The following is a 25,105-nucleotide window of genomic DNA, read 5'->3' on the forward strand; positions in this document are numbered from 1 at the left end:
ATCACCTACATCACCCTGTAATTAGCACAGGGCTTACATAATACAATTATCTGGCCAACCCAAAAGATATTGGCGCATCAGGTATATTTGAAAGACTATCTATAAATCAGTCTGTCCGACATGTAAAATTAACTGGTATGTCTGATAAATGTGATAGCTTGCCATCTCACCAGGCAGCTCCCGGGCGACAGGACCACATACAATACATCGTATCCGGCACTTTTGCATACAATGTATCCTATGCAATCCTTTTCTTGGCTGCGGGATCCGATAGATCCTTACTGCAGCAGTGACTATATCCGCTCCAATCCAATATGCACAAGACCATTGAAAACGGAGGTTAAACAATGCCTTTGGAATCAGATGAAAGGGCCCAAATTGCACTAGTTGATGGGGCCTTAACTGACATTTTATCTGATGGTGCATGCATAAGCAATGCTACTTTTTGAGGGTAGATTGGACATGTACGTTGGGATCCTGCCTTTTGAAATATTCACAAACATGTGGCCAGGATGTTGGAGGTCACATGAGTGGTAACTACTGTACTGTTAACTCCAAAGTACAATATAATGTAGCTGCTAGAGATTGCATAAATCAATAATAAAAAGTATCTGAAGATCATGCTTGCCTTTAACATGCAATTCATTTCTTAATAATGAATTTACAGAATTACATTGTATTTCGTACAGGATGCTGCTATAATATTAGGATTATATTATATTAGCATGATGTTATATTTACAATTGTACCAGCACTCCTAATATTCACATTTCTTTTATGAGGTTTTGGGTTTGTCCCTTTAGTAATACTTATAAATAAATCCAAATGAAGAAATGCGACTGTACTGTGTAAGGAGGAGTGTATACGGAGAATGACGTGGTGTAAATACTTACATACAATCTTGGAAGGTGCGGAAGTCATCAACTTGGCTGCCAAATACTAAGTAGGCAAATTGGGCATATGCCAGAAAAATGATGAAAAACATAATGGAGAAGCCCAGGATGTCCTTGGCGCAGCGAGACATCGTTGTTGATAATTGGGTCATGGTCCTGTTGAAGTTCACAAACTTGAATAGCTGTCAGTGAAGTAGGAAGATGTATCAATGTACAGGTACAGGTACTTCTATTTTGGTGATCTCACATCTCATATCACAATGTCCCTACATGTTACAGGCTACAGCCATGTAGTTTCAAGAATAAGATTGTTCCACCTTCAAGTTAATAAATAGTATGTTATACATAATGAAAGGTAAGCACAGTGGTTAGCATTGCTGCCTCACAGCATGTGGTTTGGGGTTTTATTCAACCAGGGCCTAATTTGTTTTCATACTGTAGAGTACCTTACTCTAAATGGCAGCACAGACTGTAAAGGCCCATACACACTTGGCGATATAGGTCACAATATCGTTAAGAAAGGGCTTTCTGAGCGATATTGTGAACAATATCGGCCAGTGTGTATGCTGTGCACTGTTAATGATGTTAATCACCTGGAAATAACTTCATAGATAAAATTGTGTACCTTATAAAATAATAAAATATCCCAATATAAGTGTATACTTCCTAAACATTTAAATAATTCACTATGGATGACATCTCTATGCCAGGTGTAGATATGCTAATATGTGCCATAAAGTTTATCCCATATAATAAAAGCCTATAGTTGCTACTTAACTCGATGGTATGCTGGCAGACACTATATGGATCCTACCGGAGCTCCGTTCGGGCTAGCACACACACACACACACACACACACACACACACACACACACACATCTCAGCATGACCGAGCCCCGGTTCCTAACAGCACCGTCATTATGACTGGCAACTATTACTTTACTAAAGGCTCTGCATAAAGGTTAAAGTTCTCGGTGTAGGAACTCTGCTGTATATTTATACCCCTTTTATACCAAAAACGCTGGGTCGCACCCGGGTTTTTGATCCCCGCTTCAAGCCAGGTGCGACCCAGCGTTTGCTCCCTTTTACACTGCCGCATCCCCCAGCCGCCACTTGGAGATGATGTCATCTCCAAGCGCCGATCTCCGAGCACCCCCCAACCCTTGCCTGGGAGGTGAATGGATGCCGCACAGGCATCATTCACATACTCCGCTGCGGTCCGCAGGTTGGACGTTCCCCATTCATGTAAACGGGAGCCCGGCGTACCAGTTTACACCGCCCTTTACCCAGGTCTTAGCCGTGTTCTACCCAGGTCAGGACCTGGGTAGAAGTCCCGTGTAAAGGGATATTAGTACCGCAAGTTTCTGCTCATTTATTTCTTACGCATTAAAAAACTCTTCTGTTGTTCAGAATTTTGTGCACACAGTTGGGGCAGATAAACCAATCTACATGAGAATGAGGCCAAAAGACTCACAATGCAATAGACAGTATTGACATAACGGAGGCTAGAGGCATTTATTGCATATAATGACCTTTGCCTCAGTGAGGTATTTGGGCTACTCCAGACATGTGTAAAACCAGTTTCACGGCTCAGACTGGTAAACTGCTGAATCCAGCATCAAAGGGTGAGATGCAGCAAGCATTGCAAAAAGCTTGCATACTGGCATTTACTAATGCCATATTGCGGTAAGAGACGTCCTTTGCGATGATAGGACTCCGGGTGCAGAACCCAGAAGTCCTATCTGCACATGCATCGAGTGACGCAAGTGACAGAAATGCCGCCGGTGATGCTGGGAGGGAACCGGTTGGATCACTCACAGTAGGGGAAGAGTGAAATAAGCCCATAGGCTTCTATGGGCAATGCCAATTTTAAAATTGCATTGCCCATCACATCCAAGCCCCAGAATGTACCGCATTTGGGGCTTGGTGCATATGGAGGCTGCAGCCAAACCTCCAAAAGTGACATTTTCTGAGGTTTGGACGCATTTTTTACTTTGCTGCATCCCACCCAAAGAGAGGGAAAGAAGAAAGCAGCCCTATGTTACGGTAGTTGGGGTACTCCTACTGCATTTGTTACTATTGGATTTTAAGCCAGGCCGGGCCAATCTGGAGAACGACAAGTTGGCCTGGCCGACTACGAACTCTCATGAAACAGGACCTTACTTTTCAGGTATTTATATTGTCCTCTACTTGTAGGTCTGTGCTTGTCTGTCTGTGTGCTACATTTTTCTGCCTGATGCTATTCCTGTTATCAAACATCGGCAGCACAATGTGTGTCCAGCAGATATCACATAAATTACATATGAGCTATAATATTTTATAAACTATTACCTTAACCCAGGCGAAGAACACAGTTACCGCAGCAACATTATTAAATTGTTTCTGCCAGTAGGCTATAGATTCAAAGTTAGGAAAAGCATTCATGTCCACGATGAGCTCCTTCAGTGGTCCTTCCACAGCCGACATCCTGTGTAGGTTTATTGCTATCGCCACGACAGAGAGCTGCAAGAGAGATGTTAGAGTAAGAAATTACACAAATCGGTACTTGTGTAATATCTGGGAGCCCGATTTTTTCATTGTATTGCATCGCACTACTTAAGGCATGCAATGCAATGTGATTTTTCATTGTAAAGACCAGATTTTTAATTGTATAGTCACCCATGGGTGATTTCATACCCCCACTATCCAACTACGCATGGAGTTGATTTTATATAGTGTAGGGAGCGCAGCGAGCCCCGCGAGGGGATGCAGAAAACATGTAAAGTAATCCGCTACGCTCGCCACACTACATAAAATCAACTCCATGCGTAGTTGGATAGTGGGGGTATGAAATCACCCATGGGTGACTATCCAATTAAAAATCGGATCTTTACAATGAAAAATCGCATTGCATTGCATGCCTTAAGTAGTGGCATGCAATGAAAAAAAAGCGGGCGCCCAGATAATACACAAGTACCCACAAGTCTTATTGTAGGCAACATGGATGATAAAGTATGATGACATATTTTTTTATCCCTTTTAAACTGGTGTCGACATTTTTAGGTGTTGGTCTTTAGACCATGTTGACCTTTTGGTGTCAACCTATTGAGGCTCTATATAGACACTATACATCTATAAACCAGAACCACCCATGGTCTGTAGTATCTGAGATACCCTGCTTTCAGAGCACCCCCTTTGGTGCTCTGAACCTACATTGGTGGCCAGGAAACTTGGCAGCGATGACTGCACCACCCATCACTATGCCGTATTACTTCGGCGCACCCTGGCTAGCAACCTACTCCGGCCACGAGCACGCTAAAAGAATTCAAGGACAAAAAATAGTATCAATGTTCTGTCTGTACTCACTCCGCCCAGAACAGAAGGTAGAAATACTGGTGGGACAATTAAAAGGCCCTGTGCTGCGAGAAGTAAAAGCGTGGGAAGACAGAAAAAATAAAACCACGTAACAAATATTTGAAAAACTGTGAGACAGCTTCGATGAGATCAGGAGAACTGAAGTCATCTGCATGCGAGGAAACAACGACCGGGTGAGTCACTGCGAGAGTTTGCACTAGGCTTACAGGAAGCCATGAAGGCTCAAACTTATGATAGTCAAACTATTCTTCTGAGGCCGAACTCAGAACAAGTCACATGGTGTAAGATGAAAATGGGCTAAAAGGGGGCAAGGATTATGAGGCCTTGGTGAAATCTTGATGGGCGACAGCTATTCGCTGTGGCGAGAACACTGGTGAAGGCATTATATATGGAAGAGTACCCGTGAGGCTTCCAAACTCTAAACTCGTACACTATAAGACTTAATGGTGGCCAGAATCAGCTGGATCAACTTCCAGGACATTCTGGGGCTTAGTGTAACAGTGGTCGAGCAAGGAGCGACTGATGAATCTGAGGCAGTTGGCGGAAGGTCTCCATGGTACACTGGGATACAGATCGGTGACATGAACACCCCAGCCGACAATCGAGACGGGGTACTGCAGGTCATGAAGAACAACACTGTCGCGTTCAGTCAACATCCTTCCGATTTTGGCAAGGCTGACAGTGTACCACCACATTCCCACTGGATCGACACCCCCAATCAAGAAGATACTTAAACCCTGGATCGCAGTAAGTTGGGGACATGGGGAAATATTACTTTATTTACAGACACTGGTCTAACGTTACTTGTGTTTAGTGGGGACCAAGGACATTAAGACACAGACTGCCATATAATAGAGCTGTTCCTATCCCCTTCGTTTAAAGTTTAACACAGCAGGGAGAGACTCTTTTCGGATAAAGTTTATGCCTAACTTCATGTTTATCGCTGCAAAACCGTGACCCCTCATTAAAGACAGGTGTACATTTATTAAGCTTGGTAAAGTGATAAAGTGTCTGGCCAATCAGCTCCTACCCGTCCTTTTTCAAACCAATCCTGTAGCTTCAGTTAGGAGCGGATTGGCCGGTGATAAAGTACCAGCCACATTATCACTTCACCGAGCGTAATGAATCTGTCCCCCCAGAGCCTTCTCAACTAATAGAAAAGGTAATGGAACCAGTTTATAGAGAACGAGGGTTTAAGTCATTACCAGACAAGATGGTTAACTTCGTAACTTTTATTGCCTCCCCTGCAGCAGGAAAATGGATATCTGCATGAGACAACCCTCTAATTTATGTCATGCAGAAAATTGAATGATTATTGACCAGAGAGAGACTCAAATTCTGACAGCACATACAGAGGGGAAGTTTTACTTTGATAACCTCAGTGCTCAGTTACTTTAATATAAAGGAAGAGATACTTTTTATTTGAGGCCATTTCACTTAAGGAATCACTGACGTGACACGACAGTGACGCAAATTAGGTAATTAACGGCATAGGCCTTTAAAGTCTACCGCATGCATATTATTTCATTGATACATCGCCTTGCCAACTTCAGATTCACCACGTCCTTTCGCAAAGGAATAGCAAATGCTAACACCGACGCCCTCTCCCGACTACCCGTGACAGATTTAGTAGAAGACCACGATACAGAGGAAGACATTAAGATGCCGCTGTTTAAGGCCTACAAAGGGAAGAAGACCGTTACCTCAGATCCCCTGTCAGCCACAGGGAAACCACTGCCGGAGAGTTCTCTACTCAACACTTGTAGTATAGACTGGAGTGAGGTACAACAGAAAGACCCAGTACTGAAGGAATTCCTAGCCCTGCTAGGCCAAAACTGCTACTTAAACCGAACCCAACGAAACAAAGCTGATCCTGAACTGATCAAATTGTTGTGACACAGTGACCATGTTTGCATCGAAGGAGGCATTCTAGTATGCGCCAGTATGGACCCCAGCACCCAACATCCCATAGCGCAAGTGATTGTTCCAAGAGAACAGGCCTCGCTACTTATCATAGCCTACCATGACAAATCAGTCCACTTCAGCATACAGAAGACTGAAGCCATCCTGTGCACCCAATTCTTTTGGGTGAGCATGCAAGAAGATCTGGAGAAGTGGTGCCGTGGCTGCATCCCCTGTAATTTGAAGAGACGGTACTTGTGGAGTATCACGGCTCCCACGATGGGCATCGCACATGAAAAAAATCGCATCGCATGCGATTTTTAACAGAAAAGCATCCAAATGCATTGAAATTTGTATGAAACATGTTCAATGGCCCCCAAATGGCATTTTTGAGGATGTACCACCCCCACTATCAACGCGAACCCGAAGCGTGGTGAGCGCAGAAAGCCTGTGAGGGGTGGCGGTACGCGTCCTACGACCTTTTCATACCCCCACTATCCACGTCGGCATGGAGTTGAGAATAGAAAGTGTTGGCGAGCCACCGAGCCCGAAGCACGGCGAGCCCCGCGAGGGGACGCGGATACCTTCACAGGTATCCGCGTCCCCTCGCAGGCTTCACAGGTGTCCGCGTCCCCTCGCCACGCTTCGGGCTCGGTGGCTCGCTGCGCTCGCCACACTTTCTGTTCTCAACTCCACGCCGACGTGGATAGTGGGGGTATGAAAAGGTCGTAGGACGCGTACCGCTGCGCTCGCCATGCTTCGGGTTCGCGTTGATAGTGGGGGTGGTACAGCCTCAAAAATGCCATTTGGGGGCCATTGAACATGTTTCATACAAATTTCAATGCATTTGGATGCTTTTCTGTTAAAAATTGCATGCGATGCGATCGCATGCGAGGCGATGCGATTTTGTAAAAAAACAAACCCGTTAAAAAACGGCAAAAATCGCATCCCATCGCATGCCACTATATATGGCATGCGATGGGAGCCGTGATAATCCACAAGTACCGAAGAGACATCTCGACACCTCTCAGAAAGACTCTCTGCAACCCATCAAGAGCCAACAACCTCTACAGATTGTCACTCTGGATTATGTGAAGCTAGAACCAAGTACTAGTCATCAATATGCCTTGACCATCACGGATCACTACAGCAAGTTCCTTGTAGTCATTCCAGTTCGAGAACTCACTGCCAAAACCACAGCCAAACTGTTCCTGAAACACTTTGCCAGACCTTACGGATACCCTGACTGCATCCTTACTGATCAAGGGCCTGCCTTCGAGTCCAAATCTTCCACGAGCTGTGTTCTTATTATGGTTGCCAGAAGGTAGGGACGACAGCCTATAATCCGCAAGGGAATGGGCCAACCAGACCATCATTGTAATGCTCCGCAGTTGGTCGGCTGCAGATCACACTAAATGGTTGACTTTACTTCCAGACCTGATGTACCTCTATAACACTGAGCACTGCTCTACCGTCTTTACACCGTACTACTTAATGTTCGGCCGACGAAGCAAGTTACCCCAAGACATGGAAATGTCCCCTGCAGTGATTACCCGGTCAATCTGCAGACTGACTGGGTCTGAGAACACCAGAAAAAGGATTGAAGCTGCTCGAGAGATTGTAACCCAATGAGTGGAAAACGTGCAACACTCAATGCCATGTGGGAGTGTCCCGTACACCGTAGTCAAAGTGCCAGATGGTGAACGTTACACTTCTGAAATACAGAAAACTCCAGAAGGACCCGTCAGTGTGGTGTCAAGGGACTAACTCAAGCTTTGTACCGTAAAAGTACCAGCTGAAAAGAAAGACTCACTTGAGGCAGAAGGGCAGGGAACCCCAGGGGGCATACCCTAAAACAATTCCATTTCATGAAACCCGAAAGTCAGGGTGTAGCACCAAGGGCATCCCGCCCTTGAGGTACAGAATATAAATAATCAATGTTGTGATTTTGAATTGTAAATTGCACTTTGCAAATGTTTTGCTTGAATGTAAAAAAAAAATAAAAAAAAATGTTGTTTGCAGCTCATAGGTAATGTTTACCTTTAATGTTTTGATTCCAAATGAGTGTCTATGCCAGGACAGGCATGCTTCCAGTGGGAAAGCATGTGATACCCTGCATTAGTAGTAGCCCCATTGGTGCCCTGAACCTACATTGGTGGCCAGCCCTGCCTATAGACATAGACTTAAACTGAATCCCTTCCTTCAGACAACTGTCCTGCAGCAGCCATAAAAAGTGATGTGACTGTGTGGAACTACGACCCAGGGCATCATGCCAAGACATGGAAAAGCGGGAAGACGAAGCCCATTAGAGATTGGCAGCCAAAGAGCAGGAAGACGTAGAGGAGTCGTCGTAACCGGCGCAAAGAGGGCAAAGAGTGAGCAGTTCCCTGAGCCAGGCATGGGTGTGAGGAGCCGTGACAATGACACCAGCACACAGCGCCCACTGAATAGAGAGAAAGAACGCCCCAGGAGACCAGACCAGCACAGCAGCAGTGACCCCAAAGAGCCCAGCGGTAATTGCTGCCACACAAGACCCCAATGCGCTAAAGAACAGCAGAGAGCCGCGCAGTGATCCCCGGCACCAGGAGTAGCGGTAAAATCACAGGCGTATTATAGCCATTTTGTTTAGTGTATATATACAGATGGAGCCGTCTCCATCTTTGCAGGGGCTGGCGATTCTATCGTCAGCAGCCAGCTTGCGCGCCCCATGGCCGACGGGCCCCTTCGCCGCCCCGATTCCCTTGCGCACTGGGCAGCATCTCCCTGAAGTGGAGACAGGCAGGGAGACGCTGCCCAGCCGCCGTGATACTGGGAGTCGTGTGCGCGTCCCAGTCCCTATCACCGGCGCTCGCCAGAGAAGGGGATCTGGTGGGCACCGGCAAAGGATGAGGACAGCTACATCTGTAAGTGGTCAGCTGTAATCATGTATGCAGAGAAACATGGAGCCTGCATCACTACTCCAGCTGGCGCTCTTCCCAGTTATAGCATATAAGCTGCGAATGTGTACGCAATTGTGAATAAGCTGCAGTAGCTCCAGAGTGGGTCGATTTTCATTCGCTTGCTAACATTTGCAGCCATCTGTAGCCAAGAAAATAACAATTACATTAAGCATACAACTTACTCCGGTCCTACTTCATTACTGCAAAATGTTTTCAACCAAGATTAATAAACAGCAGACATTTGTATGTAGAACTACGACTGTGGCCACTAGTCAGGTGTGATACCCACCACAATGATGACAATGTCCAGGCAGTTCCAGAGGCTGCGGAAGTAGTGCAGGCGATGAATGCGGATCTCCAGGAATTCCTCCACCATGTAATACAGGATGAAGAAGCAGAATGTTATCTCACACGCAGCCAAGAAAAAGTCAAACATGGACACATAGCGTATCAGCTTTACGGTCTGAAACTGTAGGGATGTGACTAGCCCACCAGTAGCTGGGAACTCCACCAACAACCTAAATGAGACAAAGGTCAGCGTTACACACTGTTCACAACCACCTCAATGCAACGGCAATAGAACAGAAGTAAATAATCATTAGATGTATCCAAAAGCAAGTTTGAATTAAAATGACATAACACAAACATGAATTTATACATGTATCTTGTTTACAATTAGATAAAAAATGCATTGTGTAAAAACTGTAATTGATCTTACATATTCTGTTCTCTATGGTTTTGATTAGTACCTATAAATTATAACAGCAGACATGGCACCTAGAGTATTTAAAATGTAGAAATATCATATCAAAAATTGTTTTACATCTCTATACAGCTCAATCCAGAATACTCCAGAACGTAAAAAAGGTAAACTCTTCACAATAAAAGAAAAATACCTGAAAACGCAGAAGATATTAATGTTTGCATTGTAAACGGTAAAATCAATAAAGACTGCACGGGTGCCTCTGTCCAACCACAGATTCTTCTTCATAATCCCAATCTGAGCAGCGGCCACCTCTTTGCTCCTTGAGAGGTCCAAGTAATACCCAGCCCCACTGTAGGTGGAAATGAGACCCCACTGACTGCTGCCATTCAGATTCTTTTCTGTGGTGTAGGTCCATCTGTACAGACAAAACATAGGATTATAGTTGTGGAATGACAACCATACAGTATATTTTAGAATAATCTCTCTGGACTACAGGGCCGTGCACACAGTTGCATGTGCAGCTGCTATTTTGTACTAGTGAGAATATGCTCTGTAATATACTAGATAACTTCATGAACAGTATATGATAGTTTTTTGCAAACTGCGTCTATTAGCATAATATACCTCTGGTGTGGTTATGCACACATTAATACCTTAAAAAAAAATACAACTGTATATACTATTGTATAGTGGCCTTAGGCACAAAAACAGATTTAATCAACAAAGAAACGGTATACCAGCAAATCTAGAATAAGTACAGTATGACTACAGTATTTACAGCAAACCGCTATTTACAGCAATCTAGAGAAGGTTACAGTAAAGAGATACCTATACTAACAGTCTATAGCATTTCAGCAAATGAATAGAACATAGATGGGAATCACATAGATGAGAATTACAGCCAACAAATATACCTTTTTGTTTGCAAGCGCGTCCAGGAGTTAGCAGTCTTTAGACATTATGTAAGTGTGTGTGTAGATTAGGAGACTGATGCCTGATATTTGTGTACTGTATACAATAGAGAATCAATAGTATACAATGAAACCTCTTTTCATTGGTCTGAGAGACACACACCCGTCAAGTCATCAATGGCCCACACTCTGGTTTTGGTTAGTATGTAGTTTCAAGGACCTGCCTTACAACTCAGGCATATCAACTTATTCTCATAAATTGCGAATGCTGCTGGTGAAATACTGATTCATAAGAGTCCAAACATGGTGATATTTACATTAAGTAGACTATATATACATTGCAGTTATGTGTTTTTATGGCCTTTCCTAGCGATAACATATCGCAATGTGCATCTGTAGCAAAATATATGCACAGTGTACTGTAGTACGCCACTCAAAGCACATGGATACACGCAAGTGCTGAAAAATGCCATAATGTTATTTACTTTTGTAAACACAATTTTGAATTTGACAGTACCAACCCTGAGCAACCCAATGCGCTCTCAGAATAAGAGTCTCACCACTCTGTTTGGCAGACTATGGCAACTGGGCTTCCTCGCAGATGGACCCCATCATCGTATGCTCTACTTTTGCATACAATGTATTGTTTGCAATGCCACTCTCTGCCACAGGATCCAGCAGCCCTTTTGTCAGACATGTCTATCTCTGTATCTGATCCAACGTGCATGGGACCATACACTTAATCAAAGGTAATAGGTTTTTAGTAAAATTAGAAATTTCAATTGTCAACTATTGTTTGTAGGTGTTCGTGGGGATGACTTAGGCCTGGGGTAGCCAACCCTAGTCCTCGAGAGCTACCAACAGTGCATGTTTTGCAGGTCTCCACACAGAATCACAAGTGAGCTAATTAGCTCCATCGGTGTATCTTTTAAAATGTGTCAGTGATTAATGATTGCAGCTGTGCAGCAGCTAGGTTGTCTGGAAAATGTGCACTGTTGGTAGCTCTCGAGGGCTAGAGTTGGCTACCACTGCCTTAGGCGGTAATCTGTGATGTGTACAAGAAATACATTATCCAGAGGCAGATAGTGAAATAAACAGAAGGAGAATATAGAAAGTCAGGAGGTACATACGCTGTTCCATTGCATAATCCGAAAGGGGCGGTGTCTTCATTCCTGACAGAATACATGTCATAGCAGTCCTTTATTTCATCCCTCAGGTCTTCTGGCACGGTGCAGGATCCATTTTTTACCCTAAGTTGGCGAAGACGTGGTAACCCAAGTAGCAGGTTCTCATAATAGATAAAGCTTTGATTTTCTGCCACAGTCCTGTTGTTGTACCACATGTCCCAGTATAAACCATCTAAAAGGGGTCCTTCTGCAAACTGCAACAACCAAAAAGTAGACTCAAAAGAGAAAATTTAAAAAGGAGGTATTCAATTTTACGTGCATTCATAACTATTGGCTTAGAGGACATTGGCGCATACATATGTTTTCCATGTATATAAACAATGGAGAGACATTTACTGCAAATAAATATTACTACTCTATACAACTGTGCATTATAGAACAGCCCATGATCGCCCTGCATTTGCAGAACAGGCACACAGGGCTCATAAGCTGCGACGACCCACCAGCTGGGAGAGGGAAATCAAAGATGCAGGAGCAGCATGCACTGCTTCCATCACTGGAGGAGTACAGCGAACCACATGTTTAGGTCTCTTTATTAGAGATCTGTGCACATTATCAAGTGTTTTTTTTTTCTTTTAAAATTGATCAAAAGGTCTAAAATCATGTCACATAGCACCTCAACAGTATCCACTATAATAAAATGCCAACGCTGCTCCTCACCTCTAATTTATTAGCCCCAATGTAGATCAATTAGCTGCAGTAATCTCTGCCTATTTAAATGACTCCATTACGCATTGTTTGTTATATTGAAACTTCTGAAATGGTGAGGGCGTGCTAGACCTCATAAAAATTTTGTGTAGATGCACACTCAAACAGGAAAAAACAAACTCTATATGAGCACAATGAAAATGTGTATAACATCAGCCCTAGTGTGATCAAATTTATTTTTAATATAAGATATCATGTCCTGTATACCTTGTGGAATCACGTGTGTAATAACTATATGGAAACGCTGATTACTTTCACGTGTAATAAAATACAGCATGAAAAGTTGTATACGTTAAGTCCAAGACCTTACAGTGTGATAGAAAGATGTTTTATATTAGATATAAATAGATCATATATGTCCTGCATTTCTTGCAGAATCATTTGTATGGAGAAGCTGATCACTTTAAGAAAATAGTATATAATAATCACAGTTGGCCACTAGAGGGAGGCATTGCATCAGAGGTGTGTTTTAATAATAATAATAATTGTATTTATAGAGCGCTCTTTGTCCAATAGGACGGAAGCGGACATCTATTAGAATGAACTTAGGTCTACAGTCATTAGGTCGACCCCACTAGGTCGACTGGCAGGAAGGTCGACATGACTTAAGGTCGAATTTGCATAAAGGTCGACATGAGGAAGGTCGATTGGTCATAAGGTTGACATGGGTTTTTCACTGTTTTTTGAGCCGACATGTGCCGACAGGCAGTATTTCATGCCCTACCATCCACTAGGGCGTGGAGGAGGTTATTAAAGCTGTGGCGAGCGAAGCGTGCCACCGTGCCCGAAGCATTGCGAGCGAAGCGAGCAATGCGAGGGTCCGATTCTCATTGCCAACTGTGTCCATGTCGACATTCGGGTAAAAAAAAACTGTGAAAAACCCATGTCGACCTTATGACCAGTCGACCTTCCTCATGTCGACCTTTATGCAAATTCGACCTTAAGTCATGTCGACCTTGGCCCATGTCGACCTTAAGTCAGGTCGACCTTCCTGCCAGTCGACCTAGTGGGGTCGACCTAATGACTGTAGACCTAAGTGTGGTCTGACAGATGTCCCGATTCCAATAGGACTCAAGGCACTTTTACACAGAATGTATAAATTATTCAATCTTCCCAATACGTATACAAGGAATAAAAGAAACCAGAATGTTGTTCAATTTTTTGATATAAGGTAAAGTCAATGGGCGGTATTCAATGAGAATACCTGCGAGGTGCAGCGAATCCTTTTTAGGATTCGCTGCACATTCGCCACGTTCCGGAGCCGGCGGGCTCCGGTATTCAACGTGTCAGGGGCTCGCTGCCCCTGACTGGCGAATATGAGCTCCTACGGCGATTGCCGCAGGGAGCCTGAGGACGGTGGCAGGCAGAGAGATGGAAGTCTCTCTGCCTAGCCCAGAACGTTTGTGGGGGTTAGGTGGGCTCCCCGGGTGCCAGGCAGCATAGGCTGCCCCCCGTGGGTGCCAGCAGGGGACCCATATTCACTATACCCGATCGTAACGATTGGGTGCAGTGAATATATGAATATGTAATGAGCGGCTCGGCTCCGGCGCCCCCTGCTGGCTGCTGTGTAAAAAAATAAATACATTTTTTTAAATAAAATATATATTCATGTGCTTACAGCACATGAATAAAAGTAGCATGCCCCTCCTCAGAATAAAATTCCTGATTTTTTTACACCAAATGTAAAAAACAAAACACTTTATTTTAAAAGTTCACATTCCACTTCTCCATAAAAAGATAGCGATTGCTACTCGGTGAATCATGGCGAAAAAAACCTTCAAATGTATTCGCCATGTGGTCATTGAATAGGGCGATTCACCGTTTTAGTCAAAAATTCGCCAAACAGCACAAATTCGCCATAAAAACATGGCGAATCAGGCTCATTGAATACCGCTTAATGTGTGAGTGAGCTACAGTATGAGGTGTTGTATTACTTTATTAACCCTTTGAGTGCCAACATCTGTGATAAATATCTGCTAAAAATGCCCAACTATGTGGGAGATGCGCAAACAAATGGGATACAGTCACTAGGTCTACGTGCACTAGGTTGACAAGCATTAAGTTGACACCACACCACTTTGGGTTAGGTCATTAGGTCGACATGGGAAAGGTCGACAGTCAAAAGGTCGACATGGTTTTTCACCTTTTTTTTTTTTAGGAGCCGTCATGTGCCGACAGGTGGTATTTCATGCCCTACCATCCACTTGACCAATGATGGCTAACCTTGACACTCCAGCTGTTATTGAACTACACATCCCAGCATGCCCTGCATCGGTTTTAGCATGGCCAAATAGTAAAACTGTAGCAGGGCATGCTGGGATGTGTAGTTCAACAACAGCTGGAGTGTCAATGTTCCCGAAGCATGGTGAGCACAGCGAGCCATGCGAGGGGACGCGGTGCTACGTATCAGTGTCCATGTCGACTGTGTTGAAATTCGGGACAAAAAAAAAGTGGAAAACTCCATGTCGACATTATGCTTGTGTTGACCTTAATGCATGTCTGTCCAATGATCCATACCCAAACAAATGAGGGTTAACAAAATATCCGCTAAAAATTCCAGCGTCGCTCACATGTGTTATATAAATTCAAATATAAAATGTTGTGGGAAAAAAAAAAAAGAATTATATTTTCTATATAAAAAAGGTAAACATTACAGGTGATGAATAAAAAGGTTTGCTTGTGTTTGTCAATTTTCACACCTATTTTGACAAATTTAATTGGCACTGAAAGGGTTAATGGCTCATCAGCACCTAGTATCATCAATTCTAAAGCTGTGTACACACGGGGCGATATATCGCTCAGTATCCCATTTGCATCAGCGACCAGAGATGGTCACTGATGCAAACAGGACCATATTGCCCGCGATATTAGCAAATATTGCCCCTGTGTGTACACACCATAAGAGGTTTAAGTTGCCCCTATAGGTCATGTTCTATCTGTCATCTCATTAATAAAATAGTTTTATACATAGATCAAAAATACTGACTAGTACAACCTGTTAAAGGGTCATTTGGTACATACTGTAAACTAATCTTTTGGAAATTAAATGCAAATGCTGCAACGAAATAACATTGATAAAATTTTGCAACCCAGGTCTTCTATTTTGTTAAATGAAAGTATATTATTAACATGGTTGTTGGTGCATTTAAATAATGTGTCATTCGCGCATCAACCATTTTTAAACGGATTAAAAAATGTAAGCATTGTTAGATCCATTTCAATAACTGATATTAAAAAATAAAACAAAGCCCAAAAACCAGACAAAACAAAGAACAATCAGACAAAGGGGCCTTGATGAACAAATTGGGTTTCGGGTCATTAGGTCACCTGTCAAAAGGTGGACTATTGGTTAACAGGCAGGTCGACACATAAAAAGATCAACAATGTCAAAAGGTTTTGTGATTTATTTTTTTTAAACTGACTTTACCATCCCAGGGGGCATAGGGAGAATAGAACGTGTGCTTGGCACCGTGCCCGAAGCGATACACACGTCGACCTATTGACCGTCAATCTAATGATCCACACCCGACAAATTGAAACAGTACATAATATAAATACCAGCAAGGGCATTTAAAGAGAGGAGAGGGCCCACGGCTACTCTATAGCTGCAGTGTAGATTCTGCCTTTATGCCAGAGTCTATTGTACATTCTTCAGGAACATGGTGTCTACAACTGGTTCCTGGGGACATCGCTTTTGGAAATGGGCAAATCAACAGGTAAATGACTACCAGTGATTTTTGTCTGCAGCGCCAGGGCATTACTTTATGGGTGCGGAGAGTGTGCAGATACGCAAAAGCATACCAGGGTCTTAAAGAGAGGTTTGATGGGCATTTAAGTGGCATGTGGAGAGGTTTTATGGACATGGAAGGGGAATTTTGGGGAGGTCTCATGTCACGATGGAGAGTAGCTTACTAAGAAACAGTAACGTAAGATCTGTAGCAGCAATGACAGGCTTTAAGAAATTGATAGATCAGCCATCTGCATTCCAGGAGTACAGCAGGTGGCAGAATAAACACTGCACTGTTGCTCAATAGGGCTGCACATACCAGTCAGTCTCCTAGAGGTCCTCACGCTTAATGATTACCTCCCGATTACTGATTATCTCATTCACACAAAATCATAAGCCACCAGAACCACCCCCCTTAACTGATGTTCAGAGGCAAATAAATAGCACCATAATGCAGTACTTTACCTTCCAGAAGTCATCCATTGTCATCAAGGTTTTGAAATTGGTTTTCTCAGTCTTTGAAATCGGTGTATCCAGAAAAAGCTGGGTCATAGCTTTTGTATAGTAAAACATGCTTAAAGTCACCATTCCATAAGTTACTGCAAGAAAAAAAAAAATAATAATTGCATATTTCAGAAGAGAGAAGACGTCACTCCGAGCCTGCAGTCATGGTCACATAGGGCCTTATTCTAGTTCACTCTTAAGGCCCCCATACACTAGCCGATTTTGGTCAGATTTCAGCCAGATCAGTCGGATCTGGCCGAAATCGGACCAAAATCGTCTAGTTTTGATGTTCCCTCAGATCCGATGCGCGGTCCCGTGCGCATCGGATCTGCGTCGGGTGGTCGGACCTGCTGCACGTCCGACCACCCGACTTGGGAGCAGGGGGGGCTGGGGACGCTGCGGGGGACACGTCTGTGTCCCCCGCTGCTGGGGACAGCGTCTGTGCGGCGAGAAGGTAGAGGGAGCAGGGGGGGCTGGAGACGCTGCGGGGGACACGTCTGTGTCCCCCGCTGCTGGGGACAGCGTCTGTGCGGCGATAAGGTAGAGGGAGCAGGGGGGGGCTGGAGACGCTGCGGGCGGGGGACACAGGCTGCATAGAGCCGGGCAGGGGGAGCCGGCCGGGAGCTGTCAGTAATGAATAAAAAAAAAAGCCCATACAATGAATGGGCGGCCTGTGATTGGCTGAGCGCTCTCTCAGCCAGTCAGCAATTGGCTGAGAGAGCGCTCAGCAGCCAATCACAGGCTGCCCATTCATTGTATGGGCTTTTTTTTTTATTCATTACTGACAGCTCCCGGCCGGCTCCCCCTGCCCGGCTCTATGCAGCCTGTGTCCCCCGCCCGCAGCGTCTCCAGCCCCCCCCTGCTCCCTCTACCTTATCGCCGCACAGACGCTGTCCCCAGCAGCGGGGGACACAGACGTGTCCCCCGCAGCGTCTCCAGCCCCCCCTGCTCCCTCTACCTTATCGCCGCACAGACGCTGTGTCCCCAGCAGCGGGGGACACAGATGTGTCCCCCGCAGCGTCCCCAGCCCCCCTGCTCCCACCAGCTCTCACCTCTTAGCCCCCCCCCCCCACCCCCCCTGCTCCCCGGGTTTTTTACATGTGATAAATCGAGACGATTTATCACATGTAAAAAATGGCACATCAAGTGCCAATCTAATCAAGCTCCCCCGGGGAGCAGCCGGGGAAGCTCAGGGGGAAGTCGGGGGCGACTTGTCCTAAGGACAAGTCGCCCTAGTGTATGGGGGCCTTTAAGGTGCCCACACACTAGAAAGATCTGCGATCTTAAGATGTGCGCATAAATTAGCCTTCAAATCTTTTGTCCGATCTGGACAAAAGATTTCAGGCCAGCGCACATCTTTACCAAAGATTTTTCTTAAGATCCCGTGTGCGTTCCTATGGATCTTTTGTTAAATCTTCTGATCTTTTGTGCAGCACGTAAGATCAGAAGATTTAGCAAAAGATCCACGGGAGCGAGCATCGGCCGATTTTCGACCGATTATCGGTAAATATCGTACGATATATCGGCCGATTTATCGAAAATCGGACAATCGGCCAAAAAAATCGTTCTAGTGTGTGGGCACCTTTAGAGGCAAATTCCTTCTCAAATGGACAAAACCATGTGCACTGCAGGGGGGCAGATGTAACTTGTGCAGAGAGAATTAGATTTGGGTGGGGTTTTAGTTCAAAGTGAGATCTATATTGCAGTGTAAAAATAAAGCAGTCAGAATTTACCCTGCACAGAAACAAAATAACTCACCCAAATCTAATTCTCTCTGCACATTTTACATCTGCCCCCCTGCTGTGCACATGGTTTTGAAGAAGGATTTTGTCAGAAAGAGTGAACTAGAATAAGGCCCATAGTGCTGTTCCAATTTTCTTTTACCATATCTGGATCTAAGCAATGGGCTATACTGTGGAAGAAGATTTATATGGTAACGGTCTCAGGTAGTCTCTACATAAATGTTTTTAAAGCTCTGTATTTGTTTTTTCTAATTACATAGGATATATAATGAACATGATTATTTTCTATAACTTGTACACTTGCACCAAAAACTCAGAATGAGCTGCAAGGAGGAATTGGCTCATGCACTTTTGTTCAACCCCTCTGAACAAGCTAGGTACTGTGTGGTTTAGATTCAGGAATGGGGCACAGGGAATAAGTTCATGAAGACGGAAACATCTTTGCACCAGGATGCGGACATTTGGTCTACAGCATGATGGTAGACAGTCATTAGGTGGACACCATTAGGTTGACATGGGAAAAGGTCGACATGGTACTAGGTCGACAGGTCATCAGTTCGACAGTGTCTAGGTCGACAGTCAAAAGGACGACGGGGTTGTCACCATTTTTTTAGCCGACAGGCGGTATTTCATGCCCTACCATCCACTAGGGCGTGGTGGGAGAATAAAAAAGTGTGAAAAAAACAGTGAAAAACCCCATGTCGACCATTTCGCTGTCGACCTAGACATTGTCGAACTAATGACCTGTCAAAACTAATGACCTTTCGCCCTTTTCCCATGTTGACCTAATGACTGTCGACCATCATGCTGTAGACCAAATGATCCCAACATCTTTGCACCAGATATTCAGTTGTAATAAATTATATAGGTCTACAGTCATTAGGTCGACATGGCAATTAGGTCAGCATTAAAATGGTCAACATGAAAAACAAATGTGGTTTTTCATACTGTCCAAGTGGACATAGAGTAAGAATATAATAGTGCAGCTGATCAATGCCCTGTGCCCGAAGCATGGCGCAGCGTGCCATGCGATAGGACGCGGTGCACTTATACAGTGTCCATGTTGACTTAAGTCGGCATAGATAAAAAAACATGAAAAACGACTTTTTCAAGGCAGCCTTCTCCATGGTGACCCATATGCACAGACACTATATCTTCACATCCAATTCTGTATAGGACTCTTACAGTCCTAGAGCACAATGAACAGTATTCAATGCTCTGGAGGTGAACTATGACGGTGAGCTGTGCCGTCAAGAGTATACAACTGCCCCCCCCCCACATTTGCCGTTCCACCTCGCTGGTTCTTTTCAGCGAGGTGGAAACAGCATCCAAAATTTCCTCATCTGTGGCAAGTACAGACTGTGGGTGACAAAGCATCTTTTGAGATACTGGTACTAGATATAATATCAATAACATTCGACCAGAACGTCGCTATATGGGGGCATGTCCATAGTAAGTGCCAGAAAGATTCTTCCCGGACTCCACATTTGGGAAACCGCGGGACAGAGATGCTTCCTATGTGAAACAATTTATCTGGTGTGTAATATATCCTGTGTATAAGAAGAATTGGATCTGTTGAAATCTAACAGTCATGATACTAAAGCGGGGACTGGCCAGGGCAAACTCCCAAGTATCTTCAGGTATGGGTCCTAGATCCAAGTCCCACTTAGCTTTAAGCAGGAGTAGGGTGTTGGTATATACAGATAGTTGGATATTAGAATCCAGGTTAGAGACCAAATGATTAGCCAAAGTACCTATCCAGAGACTTTTTAGTGGTGAGTCTTTGAGCAGTGGGGGGGCATCTAGAAACTGGGTGTCGCAGTGCATTCCACAGTTGTAAGAACCTATAGAAGAAGGAATTAGGCGCAGAGAGGTTGGAGCTGAATCCTTGAAATTATTTGAGGGTGTTTCCTTTGTACATGTCCCCCAATATAGAGAGATTCCCCATTGTCCCAACGTGGATCTAATTTGCATTCCGGCACAATATTTAACTAAACTTCAATTAATTTACTGTTCAATAATTTGTGGACAATAGCTAAAATTATTCAAATTCCTCAAATCTGGCCCTGGCATTTTTAGTGGCTATTTTACACACCTCTTACACAACGATGGCACTCAAAGGGTTAAAGCCACATCTGTCATATTCATGACACATCTGTTCCTGTTATTTGCAAGGGGAGGGAGGAGCATTTGTTATATAGAGGTGGCCGCATTTCATAACATAAAATGTTCCTTTTTCTGGTAACATTTACATTTTCACTTTAAATGTAAATTTTATATTTTTTAATTGTAAGTATAGCAGCCCTCATCTTTATTTAGTGGTTCCGCTTGGACACGATGCGGGCAGGGGTTGTAGGAACAGTATATTTGCACAGTAAAATTGTATGTGGCCATTCAGGAGGCCACATACCCTGTCACTATAAAGGCCCCTGTACATTATGTGTATATATACATACACACAATATAGCAATCCAAAAGGCCCGCCACTAGGGGGTGGCTGAGTCAGCGTAATTACCTTGCCTGCATGCCTTCATAATGGAGACTTGGCATCCCGCCATGTACACAGCGAATAAATTAATTTGCTATGTGTGTGTATGTATATAATACACATGTACACACAGTTGACACTTTTGTAATAAAGATAAAGGTTATGAAATGTTACAATAATGGTTTCCTGGTGCTGCTGCTTTTCAGAACAAGCCTATGACTATTACCAGCATTTTCCTATTTCCGTCTTCCATTTTCACTGCCTACTGATTTTTCCATTTTTAGCACTTTACTTTTCCATTGCTTCATGCTAACTATTACAGTTGTAGTCTGCAAACACCCAGTGCATACAGTACTTAGGAAGTCAGTAAGGGGGGGAACTACAACTCAATTCTGTTAGATAATGCTTAAAGTCTGCAAATGGTCAACTGCATGGGTCTTCAAACTGCGGCCCTCCAGATGTTGTGAAACTACAAATCCCAGCATGCCTTGCCACAGTTTTTCTATAAGGGAGTGTTAAAACTGTGAAAAGGCATGCTGGGATTTGTAGTTTTAAAACATCTGGAGGGCCGCAGTTTGAAGACCCATGCTCAACAGTCTATAGATGGTTCAGCAACTTATTTTTTAGTTATTCTGTAATACTACTACCAGATAAAAGAGAATGAAATATTTAAGTACAGTAGTAGTTTAACTACTTTGCTACAGAGGAAGAGTGGAAACATACAGTGACACAGAAATATTATATATATACACACACACACACACACACACACACACGTACACCAGTGATAGCGGCAATATATATTTTATTAGCAATGTTTCAACGCTAATGTATCGTCATCAGGTTAGCCTATATTTTCCGTAAGCAAGTTGGTACTAGGGGCGGGATGCTATATAGCAGAAATGCGGTAAAAACCCCGTTTTCGGGGTTTCTACCGCATTTCTATATGCTATATGGCGCCTCCGCAGTGTCAGCGCTGCGGAGGGAATCGCCAGCTAAAGCTGGCGAATCCCTGCAGAAGCCTATGGGCTTCTTACCGCAGCGCTGTTTGAGGGATCCGTCACGGATCCCTCCCAGCGTGCCCTGCGGCCGGCGCCGGGGTCTGCGCATGCGCAGATGGACTCCCGGGTCACAGACCCGGAAGTCCAGTGCCGGCACCGCATCGCAAGGGACAGCTCTTACCGCAAGAGCTGTCCCTTGCATGAATAACGGCATATGTTATAGCATATGCCGTTATTAAAAATGCGATGTCCGGCGAAGGGGGGCCGCGGATGTTATAACATCCCGCCCTAGATATCATTGATAATAAATCTTGAAAAAGTTTTCGGTACTTGTTTCCTAGCACGGCGCCCACGATTTTCATCTTCTGCCATCGTATCGATCGGATCGCATCGCATGCGTCCCGATTGCATGCGATGCGATGAGACCCGATTTTTAATTGTACAGGCACCCTGATGGGTGTTTACTATGTTAAATGCACCCCCATTGTTAAGGCCACCCCCACTATAAACGCTAACCCGAAGCATGGCGAGCGCAGCGAGCCCGCAAGGGGTGGTGGTACGCGTCCTCCGACCTTTTCATACCCCCACTATCCAAGTCAGCGTGGAGTCGATTTTATATAGTGTGGCGAGCGCAGCGAGCCACCGAGCCCAAAGCGTGGCGAGGGGACGCGGATTACTTCACATGTATTCCGTGTCTGCTCGCCACGCTTTGGGCTCGGTGGCTCGCCACACTATATGAAATCATCTCCACACCGACGTGGATAGTGGTGGTATGAAAAGGTCGGAGGATGCATACCGCTGCGCTCGCCACGCTTCGAGTTGGCATTGATAGTGGGGGTGGCGTTAACAATGGGAGTGCATTTAACATAGTAATCACCCATCAGGGTGCCTGTACAATTAAAAATCGCATGCCATTGTAATGGCATGCGATGCAACGCGATATTAAAATTGTACAGTCTTAGGACCCGAAAAAATCGAGTCCCATCGCATACCTTAATTAGTGGTATGCGATGGCATACGATGGGCGCCGTGCTAGGAAACAAGTACCGGGTTTTCCTTTAGTGAGGAGGAAATAGAGGTTTTGGCAATGCTCACACGTATGATAGTCCAAGAGTCATCAATTGGTGGGTTTCCCAGGTCCTTCACCCATTGGAGCTCCCGATTATGGGTATTTAGAAATTTGGCATAAAGCAAATAGTTAGAGCAGAGGGCCTCGTTCGGGGTCAAAGGTCTGGAGACAGAATGGAGAGGTAGAGAGTAGTATAAAATGACGGGATTGGATGTATACAAAGTGGTTTATAGTAGGCAGTTTAAATTTGTTCTGTAGGGCAACCTACGTAGCGCAATGGCATGAATCAACTAAACTGTATATTACAGTGATACCACCTGTAGACTATGAAGAAAACCTCCTGCAAATCAAGGCCAGGGGGGAATGCTGGGTTGGTAGGAGGTAATGTCAAATAAAGCGTGTATTGCCATAAATCCACATTGAGCAGGTAAAATCAACAATAGGATGTGTCTGCCTGATAGGTCTATCTGTGAGAGCTAACCCTATAATAGGAGGACATTGAAATTACATTACAAGAGTGAGCTTCTACTGAGACCCATATAGGGGTTTGAGAAGATGTGAATCATGCTACTGCTTGGCTTAAATCGGTTGAATAGAACTGAGTTTATTTGATAATCCAGTTCCACCATTGGAGGTCTAAAGGTGCCCACACACTAGAAAGATCTGCGATCATAAGATGTGCGCATAAATTAGCCTTCAAATCTTTTGTCCGATCTGGACAAAAGATTTCAGGCAAGTGCACATCTTTACCAAAGATTTTTCTTAAGATCCCGTGTGCGTTCCTATGGATCTTTTGTTAAATCTTCTGATCTTTTGTGCAGCACGTAAGATCAGAAGATTTAGCAAAAGATCCACGGGAGCGAGCATCGGCCGATTTTCGACCGATTATCGGTAAATATCGGCCGATATATCGACCGATTTATCGAAAATCGGGTTAGAAAACTAATATGAGGTGGTTTAAGCATCCAGACAAATTGCATTAACAATTTATGTTGCGCCAGGAAATATTTGGGGACCTAGACAGGAAGGGTCTTGAAAAAGAGAGCAGATGGGGTAATACGTTCATTTTAATAGCCACAATCCTGCGCAACCAGGAGGTGAGGGTTCGCCAGTGAAGGAGGTCCAACTTAATAGCCGTAAACAAGAGGGCAGAATTAGCCATAAATAGAGTCATAATAGACTCATTATATAAACTGCTAAGTATTTCATTTTGGAAGGATGCCAAGCGTTTTATTGAAACACCGAAAGTCACAATATTACAAATTGAATACAAGTATGATAATTTCAATAAAAGTAGCATGGACATTGGAAATTAATATCATTGTTTGATATTATCAATTTAACCATACATTGACAGTTATAAATAAAGGCTTTGTAGAAATAAAAGATGTGTCCGTGTCACTTCTTCATGTATAGTATGCAACCTGTCTGTCTATAAACCCTCCATGGCCCAGGGCTGCCACCCATCCCGAATTAAGCGAAAACACCATACTGGCGTCTAATACTATTGGGGATCCCCTGAAACAATTCTCATCAGAAACACTGGGTATCCCTGAATGAATTATAAAGTTTGGTTCTAATTTCCAATGAGAGCACCGTTCTATAGCTTTCCCATGTATCAAATAGTTTCTTAGTATGGCGTTCTTTGTTCAGAAGGCATTCAATCCACTCCATGTTGAAAACATGGAACAGCTTTGTCCTGAATAACTGCAGAGAAGGGGGGTAGCGTCGATCCATGTCTGCAAAATGGCCTTGCGTGCGACTGCACTAACAATCACCAAAAGTCGCTTGCTCCCTCTAATCATTCTTTGGTCCTCTAGTAATATACCAAAGATAGCCCAGTGGTCTGTAAACGGAACATAATTCACTAAATAGTCTTGCGCAAACTTCCTAACCTGAAGCCAAAACTATCTAATTATGGGGCAAACCCAGAAATAATGGTACAGATTTGCTTCACCAGCCTGACACCTCGGG

At 44.1% G+C, this 25,105-nt stretch overlaps 1 protein-coding gene across 2 annotated transcripts in view; it reads right to left on the bottom strand.

The window, feature by feature from the left end:
- The window catches only part of PKD2 (polycystin 2, transient receptor potential cation channel), an 86,983-nt gene that overhangs the window by 33,063 nt on the left and 28,815 nt on the right, over positions 1-25,105 (bottom strand). For both annotated transcript variants that reach the window (XM_083179139.1, XM_083179138.1), the window contains exons 3-8: positions 16,793-16,926; positions 11,836-12,086; positions 9,985-10,209; positions 9,378-9,606; positions 3,225-3,395; positions 894-1,075 (exon numbers count right to left, since the gene is read on the bottom strand). In XM_083179139.1, coding sequence (XP_083035265.1) covers positions 894-1,075; positions 3,225-3,395; positions 9,378-9,606; positions 9,985-10,209; positions 11,836-12,086; positions 16,793-16,926 — 1,192 coding nt within the window. The remainder of the gene's footprint in view (positions 1-893; positions 1,076-3,224; positions 3,396-9,377; positions 9,607-9,984; positions 10,210-11,835; positions 12,087-16,792; positions 16,927-25,105) is intronic.

Source organism: Crinia signifera, chromosome 1, assembly GCF_055691185.1.
Source record: "Crinia signifera chromosome 1, ASM5569118v1, whole genome shotgun sequence".
Classification (NCBI taxonomy): Eukaryota; Metazoa; Chordata; class Amphibia; order Anura; family Myobatrachidae; genus Crinia; species Crinia signifera.